The 19,192-nt window shown below is 57.4% G+C and overlaps 10 protein-coding genes across 10 annotated transcripts; 6 read left to right on the top strand and 4 right to left on the bottom strand.

Annotated features, from left to right (window-relative positions):
• Window positions 1-65: 65 nt before the first annotated feature.
• Window positions 66-4,781, bottom strand: ACA1_077250 (mRNA decay factorlike protein; the record flags this gene model as incomplete). The annotated part of the gene is made up of 16 exons (XM_004335836.1): window positions 66-216; window positions 298-448; window positions 542-709; window positions 803-1,034; window positions 1,111-1,197; window positions 1,306-1,482; window positions 1,567-1,633; window positions 1,707-1,932; window positions 2,019-2,200; window positions 2,279-2,463; window positions 2,552-2,676; window positions 2,766-3,378; window positions 3,485-3,553; window positions 3,635-3,811; window positions 3,895-4,261; window positions 4,330-4,781. The coding sequence occupies 16 exons, from the start codon at window positions 4,779-4,781 to the stop codon at window positions 66-68; spliced, it is 3,429 nt and encodes a 1,142-aa protein (XP_004335884.1).
• A 232-nt stretch (window positions 4,782-5,013) lies between these two features.
• ACA1_077240 (hydrolase, alpha/beta fold domain containing protein) lies at window positions 5,014-7,285 on the bottom strand (the record flags this gene model as incomplete). Its single annotated transcript, XM_004335835.1, has 11 exons — window positions 5,014-5,141; window positions 5,213-5,341; window positions 5,418-5,481; window positions 5,651-5,782; window positions 5,870-5,928; window positions 6,008-6,077; window positions 6,168-6,224; window positions 6,317-6,419; window positions 6,484-6,618; window positions 6,756-6,833; window positions 7,083-7,285. 11 exons carry the CDS (start codon window positions 7,283-7,285, stop codon window positions 5,014-5,016), a joined length of 1,158 nt encoding a protein of 385 aa, XP_004335883.1.
• Window positions 7,286-7,698: 413 nt separating this feature from the next.
• Window positions 7,699-8,416, top strand: ACA1_077230 (uncharacterized protein; the record flags this gene model as incomplete). The annotated part of the gene is made up of 3 exons (XM_004335834.1): window positions 7,699-8,094; window positions 8,189-8,232; window positions 8,311-8,416. The coding sequence occupies 3 exons, from the start codon at window positions 7,699-7,701 to the stop codon at window positions 8,414-8,416; spliced, it is 546 nt and encodes a 181-aa protein (XP_004335882.1).
• Window positions 8,417-8,951: 535 nt separating this feature from the next.
• Window positions 8,952-9,650, top strand: ACA1_077220 (uncharacterized protein; the record flags this gene model as incomplete). The annotated part of the gene is made up of 1 exon (XM_004335833.1): window positions 8,952-9,650. One exon carries the CDS (start codon window positions 8,952-8,954, stop codon window positions 9,648-9,650), a length of 699 nt encoding a protein of 232 aa, XP_004335881.1.
• A 462-nt stretch (window positions 9,651-10,112) lies between these two features.
• On the top strand, window positions 10,113-10,580 carry ACA1_077210 (uncharacterized protein; the record flags this gene model as incomplete). The annotated part of the gene is made up of 1 exon (XM_004335832.1): window positions 10,113-10,580. One exon carries the CDS (start codon window positions 10,113-10,115, stop codon window positions 10,578-10,580), a length of 468 nt encoding a protein of 155 aa, XP_004335880.1.
• Window positions 10,581-11,704: 1,124 nt separating this feature from the next.
• Window positions 11,705-12,900, top strand: ACA1_077200 (uncharacterized protein; the record flags this gene model as incomplete). The annotated part of the gene is made up of 4 exons (XM_004335831.1): window positions 11,705-12,013; window positions 12,117-12,162; window positions 12,352-12,586; window positions 12,825-12,900. The coding sequence occupies 4 exons, from the start codon at window positions 11,705-11,707 to the stop codon at window positions 12,898-12,900; spliced, it is 666 nt and encodes a 221-aa protein (XP_004335879.1).
• A 211-nt stretch (window positions 12,901-13,111) lies between these two features.
• On the bottom strand, window positions 13,112-15,459 carry ACA1_077190 (uncharacterized protein; the record flags this gene model as incomplete). Its single annotated transcript, XM_004335830.1, has 7 exons — window positions 13,112-13,369; window positions 13,467-13,564; window positions 13,628-13,731; window positions 13,974-14,236; window positions 14,452-14,576; window positions 14,656-14,770; window positions 14,992-15,459. The coding sequence occupies 7 exons, from the start codon at window positions 15,457-15,459 to the stop codon at window positions 13,112-13,114; spliced, it is 1,431 nt and encodes a 476-aa protein (XP_004335878.1).
• Window positions 15,460-15,591: 132 nt separating this feature from the next.
• Window positions 15,592-16,562, top strand: ACA1_077180 (uncharacterized protein; the record flags this gene model as incomplete). Its single annotated transcript, XM_004335829.1, has 5 exons — window positions 15,592-15,753; window positions 15,835-16,003; window positions 16,077-16,120; window positions 16,236-16,287; window positions 16,381-16,562. The coding sequence occupies 5 exons, from the start codon at window positions 15,592-15,594 to the stop codon at window positions 16,560-16,562; spliced, it is 609 nt and encodes a 202-aa protein (XP_004335877.1).
• A 146-nt stretch (window positions 16,563-16,708) lies between these two features.
• On the top strand, window positions 16,709-17,607 carry ACA1_077170 (uncharacterized protein; the record flags this gene model as incomplete). Its single annotated transcript, XM_004335828.1, has 3 exons — window positions 16,709-16,783; window positions 16,989-17,261; window positions 17,371-17,607. 3 exons carry the CDS (start codon window positions 16,709-16,711, stop codon window positions 17,605-17,607), a joined length of 585 nt encoding a protein of 194 aa, XP_004335876.1.
• A 57-nt stretch (window positions 17,608-17,664) lies between these two features.
• ACA1_077160 (uncharacterized protein) lies at window positions 17,665-19,167 on the bottom strand (the record flags this gene model as incomplete). The annotated part of the gene is made up of 4 exons (XM_004335827.1): window positions 17,665-18,600; window positions 18,727-18,820; window positions 18,913-18,986; window positions 19,114-19,167. 4 exons carry the CDS (start codon window positions 19,165-19,167, stop codon window positions 17,665-17,667), a joined length of 1,158 nt encoding a protein of 385 aa, XP_004335875.1.
• Window positions 19,168-19,192: the final 25 nt, after the last annotated feature.

Genomic DNA, 19,192 nt, shown 5'->3' with positions numbered 1-19,192 from the left:
TGGGGTCGGCGAGTACCAAGAGGGTGCGGAGCAGGAAGCCAGCGGAGGTGGAGGAGTGGTGTTCCTTACTCGTAGAGCTGCGAATTGAGAGAGTTGTACGTGCCGCCGACGGAAGGGTAGCCCTTCTGCGTCCTACCGGCCCCATCCTGCGAAAAGTCGTCTTCCACAAACTGGAAATCTTGTGACTGCGACGGCTGCGAGATCGGGTAGCTCAGCCTGTGTTCACAGGGGCGCACACATTCGGGTTAGTGGTGACCAAAACGAGAATTGGGGGGGGGGTTGACGTGAGAGTAGTACCCCCTGTCGGATTGCTGGGAGAAGGGAAGAGAGCTCTGCTGGGAAAGGGGCAGGGACTGCGTCAGCAGCGGCTGCGTGAGCGGACCCTGCGAGGAGTACGACATCCCGGCCTGCGTGCTGCTGTCTCCGAAGCTCTCTCTGGGCCTCTCAACTGCGTTACGTCGCATCACGCGAGAGGTTATGTTATGACCCGCGTCTCTATCTCTCATACATAGCGCACAACTAAGGTCTGGTGGAGGCGTACCTCTATCCTTCCTTCCACCTCGGGCACGAGGAGCGCCGCGAGTGCGCTGCTGCTGCTGCTGCTGAGCGTTCCAGGCATCGGCGTGCCGGCCCGCGTGCGCGGCGGCGGGAACCGGGCCAGGGTAGTACCCCGCCTGCGCAGGGAACCTTCCGCGGCCAAGCGATGCCGCTGTGGAGCAGCCAAGCCAAACACAGACCATCATTTAGTCGGCGGGCCAAGAAGCAAGGGACCCTGGGTCCGTTGGGGATGTGTGGAACGTACCGGGGTCGGTAGAGGCAGGAGCGGGGAGGGAGCGGTCGTAGACCGACGGATCCTCGTCGGGCCGGAGGGCGGGGCCAAGACCGGGAATGAACTTACGGTCGTTGTAGTACTTGCGCGGCCTGGCGAACTGGACCATGGACTGCTTCAGGTTGTTGAGCGGACCCTCCACGAGGCATCCGTTCTCCTTGAAGTGGACCAGCAGGTTGTTCCACAGCGGTTGCCTGGACAGCACCTGTGCATGAAAGGTGTGAACATTTGTTGTTGCACAAACAGCGCTAATACGTCGGCGAAGTGTGAGAGGCGGCTACCTTGGCGTTACCCAGCACCACGACGCCGTACTTGGCACGGGTGAGAGCCACGTTGAGACGCCGAGGATCGTTCAAGAAACCAATGCCCTGTGGCGTCACCAAAAAAAGAGGAATGAGCAAGGCCAGAAAAGCGGCGCGTGCCGAACGGAACGATGGGGTGGAGGCCTTGAAGGAAAGCGGAAAGCGACGTCGTACCTGGTGCTCGTTGGACCGTACGCAAGAAAGGATGATGAAGTCTTTCTCACGACCCTGGAAGGAATCAACCGAAGCGACTTCGATCTCCTTGTAGAGCTGTGAACGCAGCGATCCGTTTCTCTGCATGTAGTTCACCAGGTACGCCCTCTGTCCTTCATACGGCGTGATCACGCCAATCTATGTCCAATAGTACACAAAGAGAGCGTACTTAGCCTCACCGACGATAGAGAGCTATTGGAAGTGGACGCAAAATGCACAAACCTGAGCCGACGTGACACCGGCCTGGAGGAAGTGGGTCACAATCTTCTCGCACACTGCTGCTTCATTCCTGGGAAACAAATGAACGCAAGTGGAGTGGTGAGATGATCGAAGCGACAGATAGTGGTCAAGCAGGTCTGTACCTGTTGAGATACGATGTGCCCGATGACGAGATCTCCTCCTGGCCCAGGCAGTTGTAGAAGAACATGGGCTTGTTGGGCACTGGCCACGGGAAGTCCAGCGCGCCCTGGTTGCGCTCTGCCGCAGTGACTCCATTCTGCAGCGTGCCTTCGTAGAACGTGTTCGAAGGGAACTCCGAGAGACACGGGTGCATACGGTACTGCACCTGCAGACGAATGGGACGTACACCTGCAAACGCGGCCCACCCAATAGACATGACGAGGTGGTCAGCCATAGAAGTGTTTTGAACTCATGTCATGAGGAGGAGAGGGTACCCAGCATGATGAGACGCTCAAAGAGCGATTGGGAAAGGCCCGCGCGTGCGGCCTTCTTGCACATGATGACAGGACCCAGCTGGCAGTGATCGCCCACAAAGATCACTTGCTTGGCACCCAGCACCAACGGCAGCAGGCACTCGGGTTCGGTAGCCTGAGTCGACTCATCGATCAGCACTTGCCTGTCACCACCAACCAGGCGAATGGGCAACGCGTTAGTCGGGTAGGGGGGGGGAAGGCTTGGCCAAGCAAAGGCATACCTGAAGCGGAAGTTGGTCAGCCGAGGGTCGCCAGCACCGACGCAGGTGCAGCAGATAACGTCGGCCGATTGGAGGATCTCGCGCTCCATGGATCGCTTCAGGGACTTGAATTTCTTCTCATCGGCAGACGACAGTTCTCCTTGGTCATCCTTCAGCTGCTGCAACTTGGCCAGCTCCCCCTTGTCCTGTAACGCGTCACGAGGGCATGAGCTCCGATCCACCCATTCATTACAGCGGAGCGGAAGAACTGGCAGGTTTAGGAAAGGATCGTACGATCGAACCGGAGGCGAGATGCTTGACCAAGTAGTGGAGGGTGAGGAACTCCACCGGCGAGGAGACGGCTTCCCGCGATTTGGCACAGAGGCGCACGACCTTCAGACCCGTGGCGTGTATTTTCTCTGTTTTTTTTTGTGGCTGTTGGTCAGCGAGGGTGCCGAGCTGCACTGCGCAAGGAGCTGCAATGGGAGGGAGGGGGAAGCCTACGCACCAGTGAGCTGGTCGACGGCGACGTTGGAAGGAGCGCAGACGAGCACCTGGCCCTGGTTCTGCTTGACCAGCTGATACACCGTCGAGGCGGACGTCACGGTCTTGCCAGTTCCGGGTGGACCCTGGATGAGCGAGAGCGGCTTCTGCAGCACACTCTTCACGGCGGCCACCTGAGAGTGGTTGAGCTCGGGAAGGCCAGGAGCGGAGAAGCGCTTGGGGAGAGTGACGCGGAAGGTCTGCTCCTCGACTTCGTGCCCGAGGAATCGGTGGTAGAGGTAACCCGAAAGCGATTGATCATCGACAGCAAACGTCTTCATGGCGCCCTGCATACGGTCGAACGACGTGGCTTTCCAGACAAAGTCGACCGAGAAGCCGTGAGACAGGTCGATGGGCGCTCCGACGTTGGAGCGCAGCTCGAGGGCCACCTCCTCGTTGGTGGTGAGCCTTACGACGTGGCCTACGCAGTTCCACGCTGCGTGGCTGCCGTCACCCGGATGTCGCAGCCTGAGTTCATCGCCGGGCACCAGCCGGAGCTCGTTGTCGGACTTGGGGAACAGGAAGTAGGCCACGCGCTTCTTGTTCAAGCCCATATCCCACCGAATGGATACTCCTTGCTATTGATCGTTGACCACGTGGAAACCATTTCGTAAGTGAACCAGACCGCCGGCCGCAATCATAGATAGAGATAATACGACAAGAGTCAGTGGAGGAAAACCGTACCTGCGTCTGTGACTCCTTCATCCTCTTGTCATACTCCGCCTCGAGCTTGACCAAAGGACCGAAGATGTTCTGTTGGGACGAGTAGTAGAGATGCCTATGAGATCATCAAAGAACAGAGAAAGTGAAATAAAAGTACAACGTCGCAGGTACCTGGTATTGGTAAGCGTCTTCGTATCGCAGCAGAACTGAGTTGGGTTCATCATCCACACCGGGCTTCTGGAGGTCCTCGACGACAGCCTCGGGATTGGCCCGCCAGAGCTCCTCGAGCTTGTTGATCTGCTGCGCCGATACCTGCCTGGCCCGCAGCTGCTCCTGCTCGGACGGCATCTGGACTCACACAGAAAGTCGCGTGTGTCAGAAAGAGAGAGAGAGAGAGAGAGACGTTGAAACATGAAGTTTGGCTGAGGCACCTTGACGAGCCACGGAAGGAAGCAGCGATCGTCGATGAGAGGGAGCCATTGCGCAAGATCCCAGTTCATGTCCTTCAGGCCGGTGGCATTGGCACACGGGTCGCGGCAGAGGAGTACCACCACCGACTCGGTTTTGGCAGGGATGAACCCCAGGAGAAACACGTTCTTGCATCCACAGTTATAGCACTCGAGGATGGTGTCGCCCAGTGGACTATCGGCGTGCAAACACACCTCCTTGTGCTTCGCCCGAACCAGGTGGTTGATGATGTGCGAGCCGCTCGTGCTGCCGCGCCCATTGCAAAACCACTTGCGGCACGACGGCACGTTGCAGCGCACCACGCACGCCGGGTTGTGCACCCCGCAATAGCTGGAGAGAGAGCCAGAGTAAGGGACGGAGGCGCGAGGGGAGTGGAGGGGGGGGGAAGGAGTAGTTACTTGCATGCGTGCGGAGGCAGCTTTTTGTTGAAATCTTCGCCGGCCAGATCGTCATCTTCGAAGGCCTCCTCAAAATGCAGGTCCCTCAGTGCGTCTGCGGCCGTATCGACGTCGTGCGGGAGCATCATCCCATGCGCATGGTGGTGATGAAGGTGCTGCGAGGCGAGGTGCTGCGTGCCGTCGTTGTGCAGGGAGGAGGCCATGGAGGAAGAGGAGAAGGGGTACGTGGAGGAGACGGATGAAAGCTGCGACTGCGATCCATCATCGCCCAGGGCCGAGGCCTGGGAGGCTGTGGCCGAGGTATTTGTAAATTCGGGGTAATCGTATTCAGATCCTTGAGTCGGGATCTCGAGGAAGGAGAAGTCTTGGCTGCTCTCCTCTCCGTCCATGAGGGAATCGGCGGTCTGCGTGGCGCCCCCACCCGGGTGGTGGCCGCCAAATGCCGCCTGCATCGCGTAGTGTTCTGATTGTTGCTGAGCGTGAGAGTGGCTCATCTCCTCTTCTTTGCCCTCTCTTACTTCCGTCCAATCTCACTTCTTCTCGAATCACTTCTACTTCTTCTCAACGAATCACCTCCTCGCACAGCACGATCGCGGGTGGATTTGTCACAAAACAAAAAGAAGAGAAAAGGCGCCAAGAGAAAAAAGATAGAAAGGAAAAGGTTTGCTGATGGCACACGCTTTATCAAGCGTCGCTGCTCGAACCGACTTGCTTCGGCGCCACAAGGGCGTGAATAAACTCAGCCACCACGCGATCAGCCCAGGACAGCTTGTCTCCAATAGGCAGCCAGCCCTCGGGGAAGCCGACATGTCCTGCAGCAGCAACAATGGCCACCCACCGATCAGCAAATTGAGTGCGCAGCGACCAGCACACAGGTGCATACCGCCATAAGGGACAGTGGCAAGGATGGTGTTGGGATTCTTCTCGGCTTCCTCCCGAGGCCGATCCAGAGCAGCGGCCGGAACAATGGGATCGTCCATGGCGTGCAGGATCAGTGTAGGCACCGCCACGTCTGCGTACAAGCGACGAAAAAAGACACGGCGTGAGGAGAGGTCTTGAACTCTCGCCATTCGAAGGGAAGGGAGTACTCTGAATATAGTTCACCGAGGAGGCAGCATCATAGTATTCGTCCACCGTCTCATAGCCAAAGATCTGTGGTGACTCGCTCAAGCCATCAGCACCAACGTAATAATTTTACTGGCTTGTGTTTTGAATACCTTGATCGTGAATTGCCGATCGAACTCGCGCAGACGCCAGCACTGACAAACGCAAATGCAGTTAGCGCTGGCAATCCAGAGCTTGTCATTAAAGGGAGGTCTACCTGGTAGATTGCCTCGATTTCCAGTTCCTCGTGCTGGGCGAAGATGTGAGCGTGCCGCGAAAATGTTCCAATGCAGCCCTTGGTCAGCACTGCGTTGTACAAGGGCATCGTCTCCAGATGGAACGAAGAGGCCTGGCACAGAAAATGGTTCAGATATAGAGCTGCAGAGCAAGCAGGAGCATTCCTTGGCTAAATTTAGTGTTAGTCGAGTTGAGGCACCTTAAAATCAAGAGGATTCGAGACCGAGATGGCACCATTGAGAGGCACATTCTCTCCCTCTGTATACGCCGCAAGGGACAAACGGTTAGTGACCTTGCATTACAGCACCGATGTTTGTTTTCCCAGAATAGTAAGTACCTTCGCCCACGTATTTGAGCATGATGTTGGCCCCCAAGCTGTAGCCAAGGGCAATCAGTGGTGCCTCGTCCTGAAGAGCGAAAACAAGCATGGTGAGGTCCGAGAAAAGGCAAGCGGCTGAGGCGGTGTGGGTGAGACTCACTCCGATTACATCGCGCACATGGCGAATTGCCACCCGCGCGTCCTCTGTGTATGCTCCGCAATAGCCCTTCGGGGTCTGCAGCACGCACGCCCAATATGTAAGGAGAAGAGACATCACATGTGAACGCGGGCAAGAGCGACCGCGTTGGGGTGAACTGGAATGCGCACCAGCAGCTCAGAGCCACCAGCTCCCCGGTTGTTCATGACCACAACCCGGATTTTGTCACGGCCCAATTGGTCCTTGATGGCATTGATGACGTGACGAACGTATCTATCATCCATGTAAGGAGCGTCATCAGGATCGTATGTCCACACCAGCAGAGCAGACTACGTACACAGAGCTGCTGCCGCCGTTAAGACCGTGGAAGATGATCACGGTGGGCTTGTTTGGCGTCACATCCGTATCATCGCCATCATCGAGCACCCAATCGAGGCACAACTGGCCTCCGTCGTCCATGCTGAGCGTATCCCTGTGCAGGAAGCAGGAGCAGGAAGCGTACAGTTAGTGCTCGATCCAGCCCGCGGCAGAGTAGTGGAGCGCTCCTTTGTCGTCCACACACCTCACCCACACGACCTGCGCGCAAGCGAAGAGGGTTCGGTGGTATACCTTCGGTAGTGAATGGTGGGCATGCTTCGGAAGTAGGTCCCGGCCACTGTGGCTATGTGCGTGGTGTAGAAGAGGAAGCTGTGTGTGTGTGTGTGTGTGTGGCGTGTTGCCAGCAGAGTTGGCTCAAACAAACAAGAAGAGAGAACAAAAAGGCGGAACAACGCGTTCAGGAGGGTGAGCTGCACGCACCTCGGCCAGTATTTCTCCGTCAGAATGGAACACGCGCGAACAAGAGCTTCGTTCCTAGGCGTCCACACAATGTGTGTTGTGTGAGTCGCGGGGAGCTTGGCAGACTGGCAGAGATCGCGCGGCGCAGAAGAGACGTACTTGGCGTTATGCTGATAGGACAGGCGTGGCCTTTGTACGGCTCGTCGGAAGTAAACGAGGGTGTACCACAGTCCGTTTCCACCAGCAAGGACGGCCCCGCACAAGAGCAGCTTCCCAACAAGCGACTTGGGCAGCAAATCGGCCATTTTACCGGAGATGAGCTCCGATTTAAGAGTGGACAGCCAGGATTTTGCTGATTCCATGTAAGAAGGGGGATCTATACGCCTGGCCTGTGGTTTAGATCGATTCACTCAGCAGAAGGTTCGCAATCGATATACAATGCTGATTGAATCAAGAACGGGGGTGGTGCATTTCCCAGGAGAGTTTCCGTACCGGAGAGTTTTTTCTTTTTTTCTTTCTCGGAGCTAACACGACGCCCGTCAGCGCAACAAGACGGGCGCAACCCGCAACAATGTTTCAATCAACACAAGCTCCACGCCGGAAGCCTGACCGCTTGAACTACGTCACTTCTGTCTTGTCTTTCACTCCGCGACTAAATGCGATTGGCGTAATCTCTCAGCTTGGCCAACTACAGCATTTCTCTTTTCATCTTGCACCGCCTACCCACATACAAACGGCCACATCAACACTCACACCCGTAGAACGAGCGCCAAAGATGAAAGCGTGGAGTGTGTTATCTTTCCTGTCTGCTGCCCTCCTCTGCTGCGCCATGGTGCAGGGCTACGCCAACGTGACCGAGTTCTGTGAGGACAGCCAGTGGGACCCCGTCCAGCCTGCGTTCGCCAGCGCGAGTGAGTTCAACGGTGAGCGGCACCTCTTCCTGGAGTTCAGGGACTACTTCGTCGAGATAACGTCCAATGTGGACCTCGGCAACACGACCGTAGAGGCCAATGTGATCAGCCAGCTCAACGCCAAGCTCACCAAAAAGGGGTTCAACAATACCGTCTACAGCTTCACCATCATCCGCTCGAACGGTGACATCACGATGGACACCATTCTCGGCGTGAACCCGGTCATCGACAACCATGGTGGCCGTTACTCTCTGGGCAAGGTTAGTTAACCCACCCATCCTTCTATCTTGAAGCCCTGCGGCATCATCATGATGTTTGTGCATCCATAACGCTGTGGTGTATGGCCCCTTCTAGCCCATGCTCTGCCGTGACTTCCAAACCGTGGTCTTCGACTACACGTACGTGAACTCAATCTCTCTTTCGCGGCATGCTGAAGCAAGTGTTGCTGACATGTACGCTCGCTCCTGGTTCTGCAGGTACGTCACGCGCACCGGCCTGCAGTACCGATTCTGGTCGCAAGCCGTGCAGACCAGCGTGCAGAAGCAGTTCTTCTCCTTCCGGTTCAACATCCCCGTCCAATAGGCGCGTGGAAGCAAGAAGAGAAAAAAAGGAAACAAATAAAAAGGACAAAGATGTTGATTCTGGGAGTCACTGGTGGATTATCAGTTGAGCACACACACATGGAAGGGGACCATGCATCAATGACAAAGCGCTCACTTTGCGCCTGCAAAAAGAAGAGGAAGACCTGTGACTTGCACTGCAGTTGTTGTGCAAGTCACAGGTCTGATGCAGCAGTCAGATTGCTGTTGAGTGTTATCCTGCTTGATGATGAAGAGCATGTCCATGAACTACCCACCACCACAACATCCACAGAAGATGAATTGGCTGACCTCATTCTGCAGTAGGAGGTAATCCTCCATCTTTTAGTGATTTTGCCCACAAGCATAATATTCTTGTGTGTACAGGAGTGCCAGATGACATTGATGGGGCACAACTGTGGTCATGGTGGGGCAGTGGATGAAGCAATAACATTAGAAGGGGTGGACATGCACTCACTGTTTCTTCACTTCTATGGTTGCTGCTTTTGGGGCAAATTGGAGCTAAGTTGAGTAAGTGGATGACACTGGATGGGCTCAACACATTTGCTTCCTTATGGGTCTCTGTCTTAAATACAAAGCTAGGTACATCATTCAAGCTCAGCTCCATCATCAAGCTCAGTGCATCATTCAAGCTCAGCTCCATCATCAGGCTCAGTGCATCATTCAAGCTCAGCTCCATCATCAAGCTCAGTGCATCATTCAAGCTCAGCTCCATCATCAGGCTCAGTGCATCATTCAAGCTCAGCTCCATCATCAAGCTCAGTATGTCAATCAAGCTCAGCTCCATCATCAAGCTCAGTCACTTATGCATACTCCCTTCTACTATCAGGCTTGGTGTGTGCAATTCCATTGTCAAGCTTGGGAAGTTGTTCACACTCTCTTCCATCATCAAGCTCAATATGTTGTTCAAGCTTGGCTCCATTGGTATGTTGTTCACACTCTTTTCCATCATCAGGCTTAGTGTGTTCAAGCTCAGTTCCATCATGTACAGGACCAAGGCCACTAATATTGCCAACATAGCTGTCTACCATTCTTTCCATGACCAGGTACAGATGCAACAGCCCATGGTGCATGGACCTTCCTGCAGGCTACCAACATGCACCATGCCCAACCCTGGAACCCAACCAGCCCCTAGCACTGCACCTCAAGGCAGAGAAGAGAGGTCAATGATGACCTGGGGTACTTCTGCACTCAAAGTGTTGTGGAGGAACACATGAAGTTGAGCTGTGCTGCTGTCTGCCTGTGGTCAGGGCCATGTGGAGTCCTTATCTTCAGGCTTGCACCTCTTCACAGTGCTCCTCAGACTTTTTATTTGAGCCAGAGTCACTTCCACCACCTCAGAACACAACAGAGAGGGCAAGGTTCATCTTGCAATCTCCATTTGTTGGACTCTCCCAGCTTGTTTATGGGTTAGAGGCGCCTTGATGGTGTTGCTAAGGGCCGACATAGCAACAGGGTTCGCAGTTGGGGTATCCTTAAAAAGACTGCCTAACAACCAAACCTTTTTTTCGGAAACGAGAATTCGGAATGGGAGGCAGGAGTTCCTTGTTCGGTGATCAAAGAAGGGGAGAGACCTAGGAGAGGCGCCCAGCTGGTGGTGGTTTACCTGATACGCTACGACAAGAACAGCTTGGTTCCTTCTCCACAGCCGCAGCAACTCACAAGCGCTACGCCACACGATGAAGACTGCGCCACGGGACCTTGAGGAGCAGCTACACTGTAAGCAGCACAACAACCACGACTCGACGGACACCTCCCCGGTGGAGGAGGAGGGACCCTACACAACGACCACTACCCCAACAGAGACGAGGAAGGCTTCGCTGAGCCTGGACGAGCTCAGGAAGCCGCTGAAGACGATAGAGAAGCGGATGAAGAAGAAGGGCACCCAGAAGACGAGCGCCGCGATGGAGATGATGAGACGTGAGAGACGGCCATCCATCGACTGGGCCTTCTGGTGGTCCGCCGCTGCCCGGTCCGCTTGCATGCCACCGGCGGTCAAGAATGAAGGAGAAGAGGGCGCCTTCAACACTCCGGACCGAAGAGTTGAGCCCAGCGGCGCGGTGCAATGGACGGCGAAGCAGCTCGACCACATCATCAACAACTCTCCCTTCTTTGTTCCCGAGTACCCTGCCCAGCGCCTACGATGACTCCGCCCCCTCCCTCCCTAATCCCTGGAAGAGCAGCAGGAGAAGAGCCACACCAATTTTGACTTCATCTAAAGAGAAAACCATTGCCTACGCACATCCTCTGTTTCTTGTTCACTGCTTCCTTCTGTTCGTTCCTGGAAGGTGCAGGCGAGACTCGAACCCGAGCCCGTGGCCTAACAAGAACCAACCATGCCACAGGGACGGCGAAACTTCACCACGCAGCTGCCCGCAACCTCCCCATCTGTTCTCTAGCATGTGCCCCTAAAACGAAGCGGCCCCTGCTCGCGTCGGAGAGTGCTGCGGAAGTTGGGGTTGGGGTCTGGCGGACGACCAGCACGTGTGTGCGGGCGCATTGGCCGCCACAAAGTATGTAGCATACCTTTTCGTCCTTCATTACTCTTCCTTCAACGCGTCCTTGTGGCCTTGGGTCCCGTTCCAAGTCATAACTTCAGCCGCACACCCACCACCTCCCCCCAACTTCCTCCTACTTCCCTACCCTTCCATCGCTCCTCAAACTGTACGGCCCTTCCGCCAAAACAAGAAGAAGACTCTCTTTGAGTTGTCCCTCTTTTCAGCAGCATGCTCACTCGTGCACCCCTCCCCCCCCAACCTTCTTCTCGTTGGCGTGTGGGCCAATCACCAATCACCGCGTTTGGCTGGACCCATGCTTCTCGTTAGTTGTTGTTTACCCACTGACGCACCTCACCGCTCGCAAGGACCCAGCCCAACAGGCCTTGAGCTCAACCACCGCCCCAACTCGCGCCTCCTTGTACAGCAAAAGGTACCTACCTACCACAAATACTTCGCATTCCAGCACAAATACCAAAGCGAGGTTGAAGAAAAACTGCCGAAATCTAGCCAGAATCGCTTATCAATCACGACTGCACAGAGCAAGTGTGAGATAGCTCCAAATTTCGGCCACTAACTGGCGTCTGCAGGAACACAAGATATTCCTGAGTACACACACACATAGAGCCGAGCGCCAAGGGCTTTCACTCCTCCACCACTCCGCAATCCGAGAAAGACGCAACTTGTTCACCACCAACCAAGAAGCAACAAACTGAGCGTAACACAAGCGAGAGACAGCGATCGCCGCTGTTTGTTTGATGATCGCCTACCCCACGATGTGGTCGGCCACTGCAGTTTTTCGGCGACTCGGGGAGGCCTCCCTCGCACCGTTCCGGTGGTACCATCGCCGCCTCACCGAGGCCCCCCTCTTGGTCAAGTCCCTCACCTCCGGCACAGTGATCGCCTCGGCCGACCTACTCTCCCAGCGACTGCGCCGCCCGCCGCCCCTGTCCGAACATGAGACCCACCGCGCCAACAAGGCCGGCGAGGTCACCCACGAGCGCTGGTGGAATGCCAAGCAGACCATGTGGATGGCCCTCTACGGCTCCCTCTTCGTCGCCCCGTTCAGCCACTCCTGGTACCAGGTACGAACCACCACCCACCACCCACCCCGACGACCACCACATTGCAGCGCAAGCTCACAGTCTTTCTTGTGTCTTGGACGGCCGAGCAGTTTCTGGAGCGCAGGCTTCCGATGCCGGTGGCACCGTCGGTGACGGTCAAGCTTCGGCGGGTGTTGCAGAGAGTGGCGCTCGATCAGGTCGTCGTGTCTCCCGTCTTCGCCTCTGGCCTTTTTCTCTCTCGCGGACTCATCGCCGGTATGCACAGACGCTTATGATCGCACCACACGGCACACACAACACACACACACAACACACACACGGCACACACACGATCCTCACAACTCGAGATAATGTTGTAGGTGAGGACATGCAAACGATATGGACGAAGACAAAGGCCGACTTCACGCGCGTCCTCCTGGCCGGTGCGACCATCTGGCCGCCGGCGCAGATGGTCAACTTCTTCTTCGTGCCGCTGCCCTACCGCGTGCTCTTCATGAACATGGTGGGCTTCGGCTGGAGCACCTACACCTCGCTCGTCGCCTCTCAGGCCTTCTACCATCCCCACCTCGCCAAGTCCGAGGATCGTCGGCGCAGGTACTGCGTTACATTATATTACCATATTATTGTTTTATTGTATATTACATTATTGTAAATTAGTTGGATTATCATATTACGTTTATTATGTTGTATTTGATTTGTGATGCGAATGGTGGCTCAACCGGCTGATATGGACGGATCGGTCTCCCGTGACTGATCTAGAAACCACCACTATCCCCGCTAGCAGGCTCGCCCCGCCGCCGCCGCTGCAGCCGCCTCTCTTCTTCATGCCCAGGTACATGTGGATGCACTCCCACCCCTACACCGGACGCGTACCCGCTCGCCCGACCTACCCCACGATGAACAACTGAACGGCGCACAATCAACACTTGATGGCCCGACCGCGGCCGGCGAGCTTACCACATGTACACCATTTATGATTCTGAAACACACACACGCAACCACAGGCGTGTGAGCTACACTGTAAATAAACCATGTACATTTCTCTGTAGAGAGAGAGCAAGCTGCAACAATATACGAGTATGTTGCACATGTTGAGATCTCTGCGTGTCATTGGGGGGGTCAGGCTGGGAAGTAGAGGCAGTCGCGGAGGAATAGGAAGGTGTTGGCCGCGCCGACGACCTCAGAGGCCGAGAGCTCGATCCAGTCGGCGAGAAGGATGTCGGCGATGGCCCGCGCATACCGCGAGTTCTTCAGGGACGGTTCTACCAGCCGCTCGAAGCAGTCCATGGTGATGTCGACGTCATCGCGCAGGCCTTCCAGCATGTCGCGGTCACAGGTGGCCTCCCATCGAGCGTCACAGCTGATCGTCGCCGTTTCCTGTTGAGCGATGGTAACGTGTTAGCAGTCAACACAACACACGACACACACGACACACACGACACACACGACACACAGCCGTGTCGTTGTGGCGTACACGGACGAGGCTCTGCATCGGTTCAGGCCATCTGCTGCGTAGAACCGCCTCTACGAATTGCTGCGCGCGTGAGCCCAACAGCCGCTTCGCGAGCATCTCTGTGCATGCGCGGTCAGTTCGGAACTAAACCGCTTCGAGATAAACAGGAAACGGCGCCGCACCGGTGTAGAGCTTGACTGCGATGATCTGGTCCTTGCCGCGGTAGTGGCGCCACGTCAGCGTCTCGTAGTGCACCGTGAAGAGCTCGTGCATGGGCTTGTGCGCACTGAACTCGGACCACGACGCCAGAGACACTGACGCAGTGCGCGGGCACCGGTCACGTGAGCAGATATCCCAGTGGCTTGCACCCGTAAAAGGAAAACACAATATATTGTGGAGTACCCGATGGCGTGGTGGATTCTACGTGGTGGAACCAGTACGGCGGGACATGCAACACATCGCCCGGCTCCAGCAACACCTGACACATTACATTACCACACACACCACCGCATACGCATCACCGCACACAACGCGATGGTAAGAGACCAGCGAGCGACAGCAGGAGAGGTGGAGCCGACCTCGTATGCGCGGGCGCGCGGCGCGTTGGGGTAGGTCTCGAGTGGCACGGCGTCGAAGGACAGCTGGCTCTTGTGCCACGACGGGTGGATGCGCGGGTACAGGTACAGATTCTCCCACTCCCAGGGCGGGAACAGCACAAACTTCTTGCTGCCATTCAGGTGGACGAAGAAGTTGTGGTCCGAGTCAAAGTGAATGGCCGGACGCACGTCGGCCTGAACCCGCACTGGATGAGACTTGATTTGGGCTTTTGTGTGTGTGCGTGCGTGCGTGCGTGCGTGCGTGCGTGTGCGTGCGTGTGCGTGCGTGCGTGCGCGGTGTTGCGTGCGTAGGTGCGTGCGTGCGTGTGCGTGCGTGTGCGTGCGTGCGTGCGCGGTGTTGCGTGCGTAGGTGCGTGGGCGTGTGGCAGATTTGACGAGGCATGGTGTACCCCGCTGAGCCAGAGGAACAGGCCAAAGTGCGCGGCGTCGTCCCTGGTGCGCCATAAGGGATCGCTAGGCGACACGTCCGCCGCCAGCGAGCCCCTCACCCGGCCATAGTGGTAGTAGTACTTCCCTGCCCACACAAACAACGCTGTAGTGGAGCCGGGGGCATATCACGTAGAAGTGATCGATACACGCCATTGCGGGCGCACCATCAGGCGCGCCGTGGATCCGTCGGAAGAAGTCGGTGGCGTTCATGTGCACCGAGGAGTAGTTCTGCTCCGGCATGTTGGGCACTCCTTGCGTCCACATGTCCTGCCCCTTGTCCTGCACAAGTGGTTCATCATCGTCCACATCATCATCACGATCACCATCGTCCCTGTCACCATCAGCAAACGCCAAAGATCTAACATACGACGTAGAGGAATGTGTTGGAGTGGCCTACGTCCACCGTCATTTCCTTCAGCTCCTGTGTTGTCGTGTATCGACGTCAGTCAAGAGGGACCGGCATCGGGAGTGTGGGCCGAGAGGAAGGGAGGAAGGCGTACGGGCCGCGAGGCCAGGTACTCGGGCGAGCGCCAGAGGGAGAGGGCCGGCCAGCGCTCAATCATGGCCGTGCGCCGCAGCACCACCGGCACCGGCCCGCCGCCGCTGGCCTGGGCGATGACGTCATCATCGGTGGCACCACCGCGGTCGGAGGACCCGCTGACGAGGGCCCGGTGGTCTGCGATCGCCGCAAAGAAAGAACCGCCGCCCGTGCCCGACCAGCCGTCCACCACCGGCACGCCCAGGTCCCGCCGCACGTTCCGCGCAAGCGACCACGGCCGCTCCGGGCCTCCGCTGAGTGGTGTGTGCCACCAGTACCACGCGAGCACACCAAGCACTACGACGACCACCGCGACCAGCAGCGCCGAGGGAGGGGTGGTGCCGGGCTTGTATGGGGCATGTGTCGAAGGAGCAGCAGTTGGGGGTGCCTTCTTCTTCGTGCCGGCGACCTTCGACCCCTTCCGCTTCATTGGCGCCCACACACAATAAATAAAAAATTCTTGAATTAACGAACGATTTCTCTTTATTTCTTTTGTTCTTTTGTGCAGTTGTCGACGATCGGAAGACATCGGCAGTGCACACGCGAGTGGACGAGGAAGAAGATGCGAGAAGCGGGGGTGGTCGGGGCAGTGGTGCTGGCGATGCTGGTGCTGGCAGTCGTCGTGCTGGTTCATGTGGCAGACGCACAGACCCAACTCGGAGAGTACTTCGAGAAGAAGGAGGGCCGGTGCGCGCAAGACAATCCACACCCCAAGCCCTTCAAGGTGCCGGCCTCGCCCCATTTTTCTACTTTGTTAAATTGTAATTTAAATAAAACACACATATTATATAAATGGCTACCACAGCCGAAGAAGAAGCTGGCGTTCTGCCACGACTACCAGGAGCGGGGCTGCTGCGACCGAAAGCTGACCAAGAGCATCAAGGCCGCCGTGGACGCCCTGGTCGACCCGGCCTGCTCCAACTGCTACGCCGTCGTGGCCGACTACAAGTGCGCCGAATGCTCGCCCGACTCGGGTACCCACCTCGCACCACTGCTTTCCTTGCATTCCTGCCAAACTCTGATCAATCGGCCCCGCCCACGCTACAGCCATGTTCCACGAGGGCCTGAAGAGTCAGATTAGGTTCTGTTGGGTACGGCAACGCACTGCAATCCGATCATTCCGTTGTCGCTGTTGTGCTTCGCACTCACCGTGATGATCAACATCATCATCATCATCAACAACAACAACAACAACAACAACATCAGGACTACTGCTTGGCCATATTCAACACGTGCAAGGACATTCCCCTCTCGCTCGGTGCGTACGATAGAAAAATACCAGGCGCCGCACGCACCGCACGCACGCACGGTGCTGACCCCGGAGGATGGGTGGTGGGTGGGTGAGGTGCAGGGAACGATCCGTTCTATCTCAACGAGGGCCGGATGACGGCCGAGGAGTGGTGCGCGGACAAGGTGGACGAGGAGCCCTTCTGCTTTCGTGGGTTCATTCCGACGGAACGCGACAGCGCGTGCCTGTGTCCCTCGCACGACTGTCACCTCCCGTCGGCCTACCACGACGACTACGAGCTCTGATGAGCGCCTGTCGTGGTTGTTCTCGACTGTAGCATTTTATTTTTATTATGTTATTTTTATTTTATTTTTCGGTGAACAGTATGGGCCATTGGGTGGGCGTACTTTTATCTTCCCCACAAAGAAGCGCAAGAAGAAGGAGAACAAGGATGGGAGAGAGGGAGGTGCCGACGGAGTTGGTGCGCCACATCCTCTCTTTCCTCAATGACGATCCAGCCGTCTGGGTGCGCACCACGTCGGGCGTGTGTCAGGTGTGGCGCGCCGTGAGCCACGACCTCCTGCGCCACCACGCCGCCCGCACCTTGTCACTCCTCCCCCCAACGCTGCCCCACCCCTCCTGTGCGCCTCCCCTTATTTGCCCAACATTCCGCTGCATTCCATTGATGACCCATGGTTGGGGGGCAATCATCAGACACAGCGAGAGAGAAGCCAGCCGGAGAGGAGCCCACCGGCGAGGTCCTGTACGCGTGGAGGCACACGTTCTCGGAGAACGAGGCGGAGGAGGATGAGTGGTTCGAGTACTACACGCAGCTGGTGGCGATCAGCCGCGCGGATGCGGCCATCAACCAGCCGCGCACCCGGCACACCAAGTACTACTCGGGCTGCCCCAAACGGGAGAAACTTGCATCGGGCCAGGTGTGGACCCGCCAGCCCTGGGCCAATGTCTTCGAGCGCTTCACCGCCCATGGCTGCTCGTCGCTGGTGTGTGTGTGTGTCGTGTGTGTCATGTGTCGTATGTGTGTGCACGTGTGTCATGCGTTGTGAGCGCCGTTTGCGTCGTGTATAGCGGCCGACTGACCAACCCATGCAGAGCTCGGGACCGCTGGCATCAATGATCCGGCTGCTGCTGTTGGCTTCGGAGAGCCCCGTGGCCCTCACCGACGCGCGGCGCGGCGGCCACCCCTTCGTGACGACCGACTACGTGGACCTCAAACTGTTCGTCACCATCCGGGCCTCGGCCCAGGCCTGGCTTCCATGGTCGCCTCCCGCCCAGCCTTTTTCGTCTCGCACCCTGTGCCTGCACCTCAGGGACGAAATGCACCTGTGACCATGATCACAGTACACCGTGTGCGCATCATCATATTCACATTTATATTGCATGGCCTTACATTCGCCACATGTGGCTTGTTGGGTGCGCGGCAGTTGAGCCTGGTGGCGGTGGTGGGATGGGATTCACGAATGAAGCAGACGAGGAGAAGGTGGAGGAGGAGGCGGCGGGCACCTGGCTCGGTGCCGCGGCAGGAGAGGTGATGAAGATGTTGGTGTAGTTGTAGATGTTGATGAACGACGGCCTGTCGGGCAGCGGCGTAATCGGCGAGGGCGTCAACGAGTACTCCGGCGTCGTCCGTGGGTACGACTGGCCGTACGAGCGGAACGCCTCCAAGGCTGGGCGGGCCGACGCCGTCTGGGTCGTGTGGTGAGCTTCCTGTGGTTGAGGCTGCGGGTGGCCCGCGAAGGGCTTGCGCGCAGAAGGAGTCGGGGCTGCAGCCTCACCGCTCGCCAGGGGGAAGCCACCCGACGGCGGAGGCAAGGGCAGGGCCTCGTCGTCGAGGAGCGATATCGCAGGGAGACCCGATGACGTCGCCGACGCTGTCGAGCGGTGGAGCGCAGGAGGATACGATGGTGATTGTGGGGCGAGCTGTGTGGTGGCGACGGGCATAGGCCCGAGAGTGGGGGGATCGTTGTGTAGGTACTGCCACACCCGCTCGGCTGTCTGGTAGCCCGTGGTCTCGGGCGGTGGAGGCAGGGCGTGGCCCCGGAGGCCAATGACCTCCGCCCCCCATGATGGCATCTCGGTCTGCGGCTCGTGGTGAGGAAGCTGGCCTGTGGTGGCGACGGCCGGTTCGCATTCAGAGAGTCGAGGCGGCGAGAGGGGTGACGGGGGCGGCTGCTGCGCAGCTTCTACCAGCTTTCCTGGTTCGCCCGCATCACCGTACTTGCGCTTAAGGCCCGGCATCAGCGTGTGGTGGAGGAAGTCCCAGTCTTGCATGCACTGGCCTCGCACTTCCGCCTCCTCCGCGCTGCATCCCATTTGCAGCACCTGGTGATTGATTGAGAAAGACAATATCGCCGAACCATCAGCACACGACACACGACACCACACGACATACGACACACGACCCACGGACACGACACACACCACACAGCACACACTACAGGTGCGCACCTCCAACAGGTATGCCAGCATGGGCAGGAAATAGGGTTGCATGCACTGGAATATGGATGACTGCTCTCGCATCAATGCAGAGACGGTGCGAGCCCTTTGACCAACACACCGGCAACGGTTAGCAATCAAGGAGAGGCGGAGACAACCAAGAGGCGACAAAAGCCTCTTGACAAGGGAGGAGCGTACGAGTCGAAGGCCAGCTGATGCATGCCCAACAGCAGGTGGCATTTGGCCTTGAGCGAGAGCAGCGCACCGAAATGCTGGTGGATCGATTGGTTGGTCGGGGCCTCGCCAACACGGGTGGGACGCGGCGGATGAACATTGGCGGTGATGGATGATTACCTGATGGTGGTAGCGCCGTGGAAGGAGCAACGAGGCTTGGCGAACGATGGCCTCCTCGGGTTCGTTCAAAGCGGCGTCCGCTTGCGGGCATGCCTCCATCTCCGCTTGCGCACGCTCCAGCACT

Source organism: Acanthamoeba castellanii (assembly GCF_000313135.1).
Source record: "Acanthamoeba castellanii str. Neff unplaced genomic scaffold scf7180000084612, whole genome shotgun sequence".
NCBI lineage: Eukaryota > Discosea > Longamoebia > Acanthamoebidae > Acanthamoeba > Acanthamoeba castellanii.
This window is presented reverse-complemented; position numbering and strand designations above follow the sequence as displayed.